The sequence below is a fragment of the Convolutriloba macropyga genome, chromosome 12 (genome assembly GCF_964194025.1).
Source record: "Convolutriloba macropyga chromosome 12, txConMacr16.3, whole genome shotgun sequence".
NCBI classification, from domain to species: Eukaryota; Metazoa; Xenacoelomorpha; order Acoela; family Convolutidae; genus Convolutriloba; species Convolutriloba macropyga.
The window spans coordinates 17,692,860-17,706,161 of NC_134479.1; the positions used below are offsets into that span (position 1 = coordinate 17,692,860).

Genomic DNA, 13,302 nt, shown 5'->3' on the forward strand with positions numbered 1-13,302 from the left:
AATCGTGGTTTTTTACGACTCGAAGAGGAGTATTGAGATTCTACAGGTTTTTTTTAGCAGAAAGCAAGTTTGTTCATGACTTGAATTTTGACTTCATTCTGTTCGAGCATTCACCTCCGTTTTTGATTGTTGACTTCTGTTTTCGTACATTGGACTTTAACAGTAGCTTTGTTTGTAATGTATAGTAATTAGGAACTGCCGGCAATGTTCAATGTGAAGAGGTCATTTTCAGTTTTTTTGTTCCTATATAAGTCACCCCTAATTATCTAAACTACACCGCACAACCCCCCCCCCAAAAAAAAACCTATCTACCCCCCCCCCAACACCTACCTACCCCCCAACACCTACCTCCCTCCCCCCCCCCCCCAACGACCCCGCACCCCCCCCCCCCCAACTTACCCCCCACCTACCCCCTCCCTTCTAGCTACCCCCACCCCCAACTACCCCAGCACTACCCACCTCCCCAATCTATATACCCACCCACCTACCTACCCCCCCCCCACCACCTATCTGCCCCGCGCCCCAACCTACCTCCCCCACCTACCCCGACCACCCAAACTACCCCCACCTAACCCCCCCCCCCAACTACCCCAGCACTACCCACCTCCCCAACCTATCTACCCATCAACCCCACCTAGTTCCCCGGCACCTAAAAATTGACGGAATTTTTAAAACACTTTAATGTGGTTTGTTGGGCTACTTTTTTTCTCTTGTCTATTTTGGTGTTCTGATTTCGATAAGGCTAGGTTAGAGATTATAATGCACGACGATTCGAGTCGTTTCCGGTATTCTACCGGCTATGTTTTTTAATTCGTCTCCATCGATGATTCTTTCGACCTGACTTCTTGGAATTGACTTTTCAAATGAGTTCAGTGACTTTCAGCTGCTTTGCAGTTAAAATTTGTGTGCTTGACGTCATTTCTGCTTTTAGGTCAATTGCGTGACTTACCTAACTAAAAGAACGGACTTCTTATCTCAATTATGGAACTTTAAATTTTAAGAACATTTATTAGTTAAAGATTAATAGTGCGCATCTAAGTAGTGCCAAACCTTTATGCCCTAGTTCTTCTGTATCGGTCTTGAGTTTTTGATTTCGAATATCAATTTCGGAAAAAGCTCTTTTAGGGCTTTTTCCTTATAGACCGTATGTGTCATAAAATTGACAGTCCGAATCTAACCCAGAACTTCTAGTGGTCTATTAAAGGACTGGTGGTAGCTCTGTCTATCTTATTTCTTTGGTTGATTTAACTCATGGGAGACCACAAGCGTCTATCGCGGCTATTTTCCGGCAATCTGCGGGCTATGTTTGTTTAATGTGTGTGCGTGCGTGTTTGTGTGTGTGTTTGTGTATGTGTGCTTGTATAGCTTATGTGTGTCTGTGTCTTTCATATTGTACTACATTATCTTTCTAGAATGTGCGAAAGAATGTTCGGCATTCTTTGGTTCAAGCAGTACAGTGCACATAAACTGCTTTCGTCTATTCCCAAGAGTTTTATGATAGAAATTAATGGCTGTTTTGGTAACCCTGAGCGTTATGTTGGAACATACTGTGCTACGCACAGGCTGGCAAGAGCCATCTTTTTCTATCTTTCATATAAGTGGGGTAATCCATTGGATTTGTAAGGGTAGGTATTACTACATACCCCACCCCTCTTATCGTTGTACACAGTGAGGCTAGCCTGCCTTATCGTTAGCTAAGCTAGCTGAACTAAAAACGTACCATTGCAGTCGTTTCAGAGGATTTCTTACGACGAAAGTTGGTTATGTTACTTTGATGTGAGTTAAAAATCGTTTGATTTCAGGAACGAACGTGTTCAGCAGTGATTTGGATTCTGCGTATGATTCTCTGTACCGACACAGACCCAATCGAAGATCTTCGGGTCGTGTTCGCAATGTGGCTGTAGAGACAGACATACCTCGTGATATAAGACGTGACAGAATTCCGAGCAATGTTGACTTTGAACCAATCGGAGTACATACTTCTGACGGTATGATTTTCTATGAAAATTTTAATTCGCCTTAACATATTAGTTTATGCCACCGTCATTTCGTGTTTTTATGTGAAAAAAACAGTACATTTATTATACGGTTCCTTTATTGCGACACATGAACGCAGGTATTTGTATGCACTATGCTCTCATTAAGCTGACGTGGTTTTTTGTGAATGTTTCCTAAAATTTATTTCTTTTCAAACTTGGTCTGTTCTCAACATCGATGTTTTTAATGTTTGTGAGTCCAGATGGGGATTTAGTGAAAGTTCTAAATATTGTCGTATCCTCCAATCATATTTTACAACCGTAGTTAATAAATATCATCAACCATTTGTTCGTAACGACTCTTAATGCTGAATTCGGCTCTAGTACTCATGATGTCAACAATGTCATTGTGTCAGAAATGCGCTCGAACGAATCAATACTGAGCCGATGATCAACATATTGTTTAAACTATTCGTAATTTTTCATAGCTGTTAAGTTTCATGAAAGTTAGGAATACTTGTACGCGACATTTACTGTTTCGACGTTGTGGAATTAAAAGATAAGATTGAAACTACGCAATTGACAATCAATAACCACATTTCTAATTACCTGTCCAATCATAAATAAATACTAAAAAATTGTTCATGTTGTATAGGTATAATAGAATAATTTTCAAACTTTCAGTTGTTTCTAAAATTAACTTACTGCTGTAAGTCACCTATATATTCTGATTAACTTTCGTGTCTTTTACTTATTAATTTATTGAAACAAAAATCATCATTTTTGTTTTTGTCATTAACAAATTTGATATTTGAGTCGCACTTTAATTTTGACTGCTCACTGTTACAATTCATACTTTTCTCTATGCCATACAAGGTTATTGATTGACGGTTCAATTAATGAATTTTTAACAGCACCTGTTATCTGCTATAATGTAAGAGAGCTTCACTCTGAACGTATGTGTTCTATATCAAACACAGTTCGTGTGACAATATGTAAATTTTATATCTCAAAGCGAGCAAAGAAAAATTGAGATGCAAAATTAATGATCCGATGTGCGGTATTTCCTTTTGTGAAGCTCTCTTAACGAGATTTTAAATGCTCTAAATTTGTCATGGTGTGAGGTATTGCAAACAACTTAGAATCGCTCTTGCCAGATATTATTAAAGAAACCATGCGCACTGTGTGTACATTATAATTTCCTCCTGTCATAAGAGTCTCTACTTCTATAGAAATTTCTATCCATTGTATGGTTTCTGCGCAGATAGAACAGAAACCAATTTCAAAAAAGATAACGTCTTAGTTTTTGTTCCAACTCTCCGTGAGAAATAGGGCTGGGAGATTTTATTATAGTATAAACTTTTTTTGTTGCGCAAATTGCAGCTAAATAATCACCTTTGAGCAGCGTAATATTGTTGATAATTGTCAAAATTTATTTCAGTTGTTCGAGAAACATTTTGGTTTAGCCTAATTGTTGTGATAAACTTATTAAATAGCCTTGCTAACTCTTAAGTTTATCACGAGACTGTCTTTCAGATACTTGTGAATGTTACAATAAATGGTTCTCTTGCTCGGAGCCAGTTGTCTATTGAGAGCTCTACAGAAGTCACCAGGCTGCATTGGGGAAAATCAAGCTTTCGCAAGGAAATCACTGAGCTTCAATCATAACTCCCGAGACAAACTAAAAAATGTTCAACTACTGTTAGATAGAGGTATTCTCCAGCACAGGTCAGATGTGGTTATTTGGCATGACGTGATTAGTAATTCAATCACACCTCACCACTCAAATAGCAACACTGCTTTGAGTAAAGAAGAATTATTTCATGCTCTGAAAAGATTTGATTGCAATGTAGTAGGTATTGTTTATTTGCAAAGAAAAGGAACTCCAGACATTTTTGACGAATTGTGTAACTTAAAAGTTGGGCGAGTTATTAACGGAAGGAGACATTTGCTACCGAAATTCAAACAGAAACAGAAATGATATGAAAACCAGCTAGCTGAAGTCCATCCTCACGTTTCGATTGAACTTAATTTTATTAATATCATACTGCGAGAAAAAGCAAATTTGCACAAGTTGACCTTGAAAATAGATCGAAAACTCGAAAACGCAAGAGCAGACCAAGGAAAAACAAAGCGAAAAAGAACAAGAAAAAGAAGCCCAAAAAAACTTGCCAAGATTAATCGTGGAATTTTTAAATTAACATCTCTTTATTTATTGTTTTGTCTTATTGTTAACTAGCTCTTGGTCAAAGGCCAGTTGTATACTTGTAAGCTTACGGTACACGTTTTCTTTTCTTTCAGCTTGGGAGGATCTCTAGCCGTCTCTGAATCCAGCGGGCTTGAGGCAGTCCGGGGAGCCACCTGAGTTGAAAGACTTTTTTTTCATAGGACTAAGCTTAATTAAAATCATAGGACTAAGCTTAATTAGAAGTCTCATTTTACCTTATTGTTGAAATCGAGCTTCAGCTTTGTTAAACTATAAATTATATATATATAAAAAAAACTAAGTAGTAACTTTGCAGCAGAATTCTAAACTCCAACCGATTTTTTTTTCTCAAAATAAAACCGTTTATTCCTCCTTTATCATGTCCGATTCCAATCCAGACAGCAGTCCGCTGAATGGTGTCAGTAACAGTGCATCTGAAGAGCTACAGAAAGAGGTTCCACAATTGAAGTTTTTGGACTCACACCATTGGCAAGCATTCAACAAGAAAGTAAACCCACTCCAAGTCAGAAGAGGCCGCTCTTGGCACTAAGTCCAGCAGGAGAAACAGAAGAGAAGCAAGAGCTACAAAATACAATCCAAGAAGGGATCAAAGAAGCAATCAACGATATTTTTCCTAGCCTCATAGACAAACTAAAAACTGACTTAAAGACGACAGTTAACGAAATAGTTGAAGAGAAGTTTCAAAAATTCGTTGAAGAAAGTAAAACAGTGTGGCGAAGAGTAATAGATGAAAGGATTGCCGAACTGGAAACAATGCTGACACAGACCAGCGAGAGAATGATAGCTTCCAAAATCTCAGAGATGACCACTGATATCCACCGTAAAACTGACGAAAAGCTTGCGAGGTTTATCACTGAAATTGGAACAACCACCAACTCGGAGGACACTGTGACAGATCTCAAGATGCTCTCTCAAACAGAGCTTCTAGAAACGTACAATCGTCGTGATAATGTTAAAGTTTTTGGACTTTCTGAAACAATCGATGAAAGTGGAAACACGGAGACTAATGCTCAAACAGCGCAAGCGTTCTTGGATGTAACAGCTGACCTAAATGTTAACGTTGATGCTACTGACATATCAATTGCTCATCGACTTCCTTCTCGATACAAGAACAGACCAATCATTGTAAAATTTACTAGACGCTTCAAGAAAATCGAAGTTCTCAAAAACAAACGTGCCTTAGAAGAAAGCCCCTCTTTCTACAATGTTACAATACTTGAAGATGCAAGTAAACCCAGGCTTAATTTTCTCAAATTAATGAAAGGTGACGAACGGATCTCGTCATCGTTCATACGTGATGGGGTCATACACTACAGGTGGATGAACGGAAAGATGTACAGAATCAACAACTTATTTGAAGGTGGTTTGTTCCTCAATTATTCTTTAATCAACATCCAACAGTGCTTCAAGCCACCTCAAAATCCAGATACAGAACGGACGAATCAGCCCTTTCGTGAAACGTAAAAAGAAAGAAGAGGTATTTAACGAAACTGAAATTAACACGCAAAGGAAAGATTTAATAATTTTTCATCTCAATGTAAGATCATTAAAAAAACACCTACTAGATCTTGAATCTCTTATTTTTAGCTTAGATAAGCTGCCTCACATTATCTGCCTAACTGAAACCTGGTTGTGTGACGATGATGAAATAAAACAATATCTGTTACCGGGTTTTAGATCCCATATCCAGAAGAGTAGAACATCCAGGGGAGGTGGTGTAATGATTCAAACCACAAGTTCATGCAAAATTCTGAAAGAAAAATCAATAAACTTTGAAGAGTCTGTCTTTGCTGAAATAGAATTCTCTGGGGCAAAACTAAATCTTGCTGTGATTTATAACAAACCTAGGAAAACAAAATGAAATTTGTTGTTAATCTTAATACTTTTCTAGAAGCCAACCAATCCCCTTCATTTCCTTTAATCATATGTGGTGATTTTAACATTGATACATTACAAGAGAATGCTTTGTCAAAAAACTATCTGAATTGTATATCATCTAATGGTTGAAATTTTTGCAAAATCAGCAACCAGGGAAACGGATACCAGTTCCACTTGTCTCGATCATTTCGTGTATCAAAATATTAATCTGTTAAACTGTGAAATTCTAAAAAATCAAACTTTTTCAGACCACGATCCAATTATTCTAACATGCGGACTTTGTTTGGAACCTGAAGGTAAAACTACGTTTCGAAACACAGCTTTTCTGAAAAATCCGAGCACTGTAGAAAACTACGTAGAAACTCTCCGGGTGGAAATATCGGAGTGCAGTGGAAAATTGCTGAGTGCTACAACTTGCTCAGAAGCTTTCAATGTTTTTAATGAAACTTTTCTTAAAGTCACTGATAGATTTGCCCCAATCTGCAATTTCCCACCCAAGAAAAATCTGCTGCCAAAATGGCTCAATAAATCTTTGCTTAAAATCAGGTCAAAACGGAACCAAGCACATAGAAAGTGGAAGAAAGACTGCCATAACCAAGCCAAGCTTCAAGAATTTAAAAAGTGGCGTTTGACTTTTGAAAAAGAATACAAAAAATCAAAAAAGCAGTACTATCAAAATAAGTTTCAAGCTTGCCAAACAGACTCGAGGAGAACGTACAAACTTCTGAATGACATCAACGGAAAATCCAAAACGTTTAATGATCCCCCGCTTTTGAACACTTGTAGACAAAATTATAAGCTCCCATCAATAAAAAACGATGCAGATGTCTTTAATAAATTCTTTGCAAACGTTGGTGAAGGACTTAGCAATCATTTTACTGCCGCACATGATGTTGATATCCCAAATTGCGTTCACTCCATGTTCTTTTTCCCAACAACAAAGCGTGAAGTTGAATCCGTTTTACCGAAGCTTACAAAATAAGTCGTCCTCGGGAGATGACCTAATATGTAACAGTATTGTAAAAGCCTCAATGCCAGCCACCTTAAATGTAATTACAAATTTGATTAACCGGTCATTCAACGAAGGCCTTTTTCCAGACAGCCTGAAAACAGCCAAGATCGTTCCTTTATTTAAAGATGGCTCAAAATTGGAGGAAAATAACTATCGCCCAATTTCACTACTCATAATTTGGAGCAAAATTTTTGAGAAAGTACTTTTTAATAGAGTATATGGCTATTTCGAAAAACTAGGAATTCTCTCAAAGTATCAATTCGGTTTTCGAGACAAGCATAGCACGATTGATGCGCTCGTAGAACTTACCGAAAAAATTCGTCATTCTGGAAAAGAGAACGCTATTAATTCGTTCTTTTTGGACTTGAAGAAAGCTTTCGATATTATAAATCATAATCTACTGCTAAAAAAACTGGTAAGATATGGTATCAGGGGGAAATGCTTAATGTGGTTTGAATCGTATTTAACAAATAGGAGACAAAGAGTTTTTTTAAACAATGTGTCATCTGATTGGGAAATTTCAAACTGTGGGGTACCACAAGGTTCAATTCTGGGACCTCTACTCTTTCTAATATATATTAACGATCTCCCTCAAAATTGTAATCTTAATGTCCTGCTGTTTGCTGACGACACTAATATTACATCCATAGGAAACAGCCGTGCTGAAATTAGACTCGAACTTGCGAAGATAAATAACTGGTTGAAATCAAATAAACTGGTACTTAACCTTGAAAAGACTATCTTAATGAAAATGCTGGTTGCTGGTTCCAAAATAGATTCAAGTGAATATCTGTTTGATGATCAAGTTGTCCAAACTCACTCTATGTGCAAGTATGTTGGTGTTAGAATTGATGCAAAGCTTTCCTTTATAAGCCATATTGAGCTTGTAAAGAAAAAACTAAGCAAGCAATGTGGAATTGTATCTAAAATGAGACATTTTGTTCCTAGATTGCAACTTATAAGCTATTATTCGAGCAACGTGATTCCCATTATTCAATATGGCGTTCTTGTATATGGCTGCTGCAGCTACTCTTCTTTACTACCATTGTTTATGTTGCAGAAAAAGGTGTTAAAGTTTATATCCTTTCGACGAAAATCAGACAGTTGCAGTGATTTGTTTCTGAAACATGGATTTCTCTCAGTCTACGAGCTACATATTTACGAGCTCCTTAAATTTGTTCTTAAATCGATTTGCAATTTTCATTCTGAGAATTATTGTAACGAAATGTTTCAATTTAGTAAAAAAAAAAGGAGGAATACGAGGCAATCCGAGCTAAGATTACTCAATATACCTTGCTGCAAGAGAAAACTTGAAATTTTCGATCAAATATCGTGCTGCTAAACTGTATAATAAGCTCAGGGAATTAAATCTGCTACCTGGAAACGTAGAAAAAAGTACGCGTGATGAATTAAAAAATATATACCATAAGTTAAAGGATTCTTACCTTATTAACAACCAAGAGCTAGTAAATTATATGTTTGAAATGTAGTAAAATTGAAAATGTTAATGTTTCTGAGTTAAATATGGGGATTGCTGCAATAGAGAATCAGCAAGATTCCGTGCAAGTCCACTTGTGTCATGATAAATATATCCAATGGCTGCATATATTCAATCATGTCCAAGAAATAAATTCTTTTTTTTTGGTTTAAAGTTTTATCTATCGTCTCCTAGTCTCCGTTAAACAATGCTGTCATTTGTTCTTGGTTGATTTTGAAGAAAAATCAGTTTATCTGATTTTGCTAGCTAGAAATTTGTTTAAAGTTACCGTTGTTTATGCTTATTCTATGATTGGAGCAGACAAAACAGTTTCAATTTTCCAAAGATTTTTAGAAATCAATAACCTGTTTTTGAAATGGCCTGGAAAAATCTTCTCAACAAATCTCAATTGATTAACGAAGTTCATAGCAATTATTCAGTCTTCATTAGAACATTTGAAGCTGCAATGCTTATTGTCTTTGTCAAATATTCCAACCTTTTCCTATTGATTTTTTAGAATCAATGATAAGCGGAAATTATAGGCCGTCAGTTGAGGCAACAGTTTCTTAATTTCTTTTGATTATTTCTCTCGAAGTAACTTGTTTGCTTTTAAGGGTCATTTTTAACATTTACTGATATTATTATCGTTAATTGCTCTTAAATGAAGTATTAGCCGCTAATTGGTTCTTGTTGGTCTTTTTAATGCACTTTAATGCTCTTTTGTTTGACTGTTTTTCTTGTGACGCTTCGACTTTTCGCCCTGAAAACGAAATAAACTGATAATACTCGATGTCATTGATTGACTTTTCAAAGCTCTTGGAGCTCTACCAGTCTGTAATTATGGTTTTCAGCAAAACTGCTAATTACGTATGATTTTTTTTGATTCTGAGAAGTTTATGTCCCCGCCTCTGGATCCATCCAGTTAGGCTAACCTCCTTATTACTGATAAGCTACCTACTACCAAAGCCAACTCTTTGCCCTCGACAATTATTTGCCGACTGGTGAAATTTGTCCCACGTTAGTTGGTAGGGTTTTTTTCAGGTTTTGATTTCATAAATCATAAACAGATTACAAACAAATTTTGCCTTCATTAAGCAATTTCAAGTTAAGCACCCTTGAGAAAAATCAGCAGTAGATTCTTTAGGTATTTTCCAGCCAAAATTAATTTGTTTTGAGAACTGAGATAAATTGACCGAAAAAATTTTTTGAGCATTTTTCGAGAAAAAATCCTTATAGGAGATTCCACAATTAAAACTTGGTAGTTGAGACTCTACAGTGGTAATTTAGAAATTTAGAATTATGCTTTGCTGGCTGATTGTTTTAAGTTAATGTGGTTGTGTTATAGTCATGGTCAGGCATCATCATTTAATATGCCAAAATTTATGCTTGGGACAAATTGTTGACCAAATCTTTGAGGTTTCATAGTTATTGTTTCTTCTTGTTCCAACCTTTTTTTCAAAAATGGGGGAATACATATATGAGGCCGGCTTTTTTGTTTCTTCAGTCAAATTTTCACTTTTTGTTTACGCATCGTAGTGGAAAAAAGAAAATCATTTGCAAATTGTATCGCATGTCGAAAAAGGAGAGTTATTTAAAATTGGAAGGAAAACAGGAGAACGAAAAGAGTATGGACGGGTGGAGGGGGGTACTGAATTATTATAAAGATTTATAGTGTTTTGTCATATTCAATATATTAATCAAAAGTCTGTAATAATTTTGTGTTCAGATAGTTTTAAGTTTTTAATTGCCGCGCAGCGATAGCTGGGGCTATTATTATTGGCCGTCTCTTGTTTTTTTTTATTTCGTCGTCAAGATTTTTGTTACGTCCATATGACGCCACAACCACTTCAATTCTGCTCTTTGTTCATTTGTTCATGCAATTTTAACTGAAGTGCGTGTGACGTCATTTTTCACTCTTATTGGAGCTTGTTTTTCTGTTCATTCGCGTGATTGAGTTTTTGGTCACACGTGACTTACCTCACTCTCAACAATGACTTCCTCACTTTGAAATTGACTTTTATTTACTTTAATTCAAAGAGATAAGGTCCAATGGATGTGTGTCACTCTAAATGAAGGTTATTTAAGAGCAACTGTCTTGGAATTTTTTTCTTTGGAAAATGAAGCGACTCATTTCTTGTAGTTTTTCGATTTTTCTTTTAAAATTGGTGAGCTTGGAAGTGCTCGCCTATTTTTGTGTGAATGAATTGATGGTTTCAAATACATAGGAAAATAATTTTGTTAGGTGTACAACAGAGTAATTGACTTTTTAATTGCTCTCAAACGAAGTTTGTAGTAATTATATTAGTACAGTTGGTTTTTTTGTATGCCATTTTTTGCTTGACCGATTTTTGGTCTGACCCATTTGACTTTTCGTCCTCAAAAACGGGATAAACAGGTAGCGCCCAGTGTGCATTAAATTTTCTTAAAGCCTTTCAGCCCACTAGTCTTTAAGTATGGAATTCACAGAAACCTTCATCAGCCCTTCACTTCACGCCACCACTGCACATATCGTTCAGGTTGTAAGGGCCACTTGAAGCCAAAGACCCCTCCCTCACCCTTGTGTTGCCCACCCCCGTCAGGCCGCATCGCTGCGCTCACCTCAAGTCCCCTTCAATTAAGCTTAAGATAGCCTCACTAAACCGTGGCCAGCTACTGACAAAGCCAACAGCGCTCCGATCGTTTGAGAGCAATTCGCTCGACTTTAGTCAGTTTTGTTTCTAATTTTTTGTTCAGTTGGTTTGAAAATGATTTTTCTGTTTTTAACTCATTTTATAATGGTTTATTTGTCGCTTTAGTAAATACCAGTTCATTGAAAAGATAATTTTGTGCGCAGAGAAGGATCTTAAAGTCGTTTCCCGAATTCATCTTATGTTTTTTAAATCCTTTTGGCCTTATTTTCGTTTTTCGGTTTACCTAAGTCACAATTTTCACAGTTTTATTTCTGAATTACCTAACTCCTCTTTCTACTGAAAAGACTTTTTTATAGATTCACTCATTGAATTACGCAATATAGTCAATACGGGCAAGGTTGAAGTAGAAAAATCAAAAGAAACGTAGGAATAACTGATAAATCTTGGTCGGTGTCATAGTGCATTAGGTAATCAAATTTCATTTGAGCAATTGCTAGCTGAAATTAGTTTTAAGCTAAATGGCCTTTAGTTTAGAAATTGAATAAATTATATTTCTTGAAGGTAATTGAAACTGCGCACCCAACCAGGAAAATTTTTGACAATTGAAAACTTCTGTCAATCTCTGTCTCCTATTCTTTCTTTTCCTGCTTTAGTCCCGATGTACGTCAAAGGGGTCAACGGCGGCTATTTCGTGATAATTTGTTGGCTACGTTACAGTTTTGATTGAAAACAAAAAATGAAATTTTTTGTACCTTTTTAAAAAACCATGTGATCAAAAGATAATAATTAACTCTTTAAAATTTTTCACGGGCTCTTAATTACTCTTTTAGGTTGAATTCAAATAGTTCGTTCACCTTGTGATGAATTCTCTGGCTTCTGTTACAAGCTATTTTGTCTACAAATTATGGTCTGTTTTTGTAGACTTACAACGGAGGTAGTATTTGAAAATTGTTAATGCATCTCCCATTAATTAGAAAGATAAAACAAATTTATAGGAAAATTAATTTTTGTCAGTTTTTGCCGGTACGTGAAGCTCACATCCCAGATTTCATCTGAAATGGAAAAATTGTCAGTATCGCGAGTTGCACGAATTTGGGATATTGAGAGCTGAACGACAACAAAAAATTGCTTCTTGCGAGAAAAAAGTCAATTTTCTTTTTTTAATTGCTCTCCTAGAGAAGAAATTATTGTAAACGTGTGCGTCTTTTTTATGCAAAATTTTTGCTTGACCGTTTTGAGTTTTCGAGTGACTTTTAAGCCCTTGACTTTTTAACCCGACTGAAGCAGGCTGCAATTGATTAGAGCTCCCTCTAGTCGTTCGAGAGCAATTCTTCCTACTTTTAGTCGGTTATGCTTTTCTCTTGATTATTCCTGATGATTATTCAAAAGAATTCAGAAAAGTTTGAATTTTTAATCGAAAGAATTTCTAAATTTACTCTCACGAAGTAGTGTGAGTGTCACACGTATGTAAAAAAAGGTGTACTAAAAACCTTGGGTTTCAAGGGCAAAGATTTAGTTTAAATTTTAATTTATTACTTGAATAATGACTGACACAATCTTGATAGGTGTCGACAGATTGAAATAGACAAAGCTCGGGCTTCGAGCAATACTAACAATTGTGACATATCAGTATTTACTTGGTTAATTCACGGTGATAGAACCGATATTGGGTACGGACAAAACTGAGGATAAAACTCATTCATTGAACAATAAACCTACCTTCAGAGTTAATCACTCAATTAGATCTTCATTTATTTGAAACCATTCTCTTCTGCTTTTATCTACTTATTAATTGAACTTCAATCCTTGTGTTTTAGACAAGTACCACGCTCAATTACAAAAGATAATACATATTGCGCACGGGCGGCTGCTATAGTGGCGACAGAGATTAAAAGTAAATAGAAAATCACCACCCAATAATATTGAGCGTTGTACTAATTTCCAAGAGAAATCTTTTTTTTTGTTTGAAAACCAACTTTTAAACTCGAGTTCGACGTCTTAACATCACGACTCGGAAGAGGAATTCTGGACTGCTGTCGGGATTCGACAAGAACAACTGCCATCTTGGAACTTTCAAGTGAGTACTCCCTAAAATTCGAATA

At 36.2% G+C, this 13,302-nt stretch overlaps 1 protein-coding gene across 2 annotated transcripts in view; it reads left to right on the forward strand.

Moving 5' to 3' along the window:
• LOC142350744 (uncharacterized) overlaps positions 1-13,302 on the forward strand; it is a 63,420-nt gene that overhangs the window by 33,553 nt on the left and 16,565 nt on the right. For both annotated transcript variants that reach the window (XM_075402695.1, XM_075402696.1), the window contains exon 10: positions 1,803-1,988. In XM_075402695.1, the coding sequence (XP_075258810.1) occupies positions 1,803-1,988 (186 nt within the window). The remainder of the gene's footprint in view (positions 1-1,802; positions 1,989-13,302) is intronic.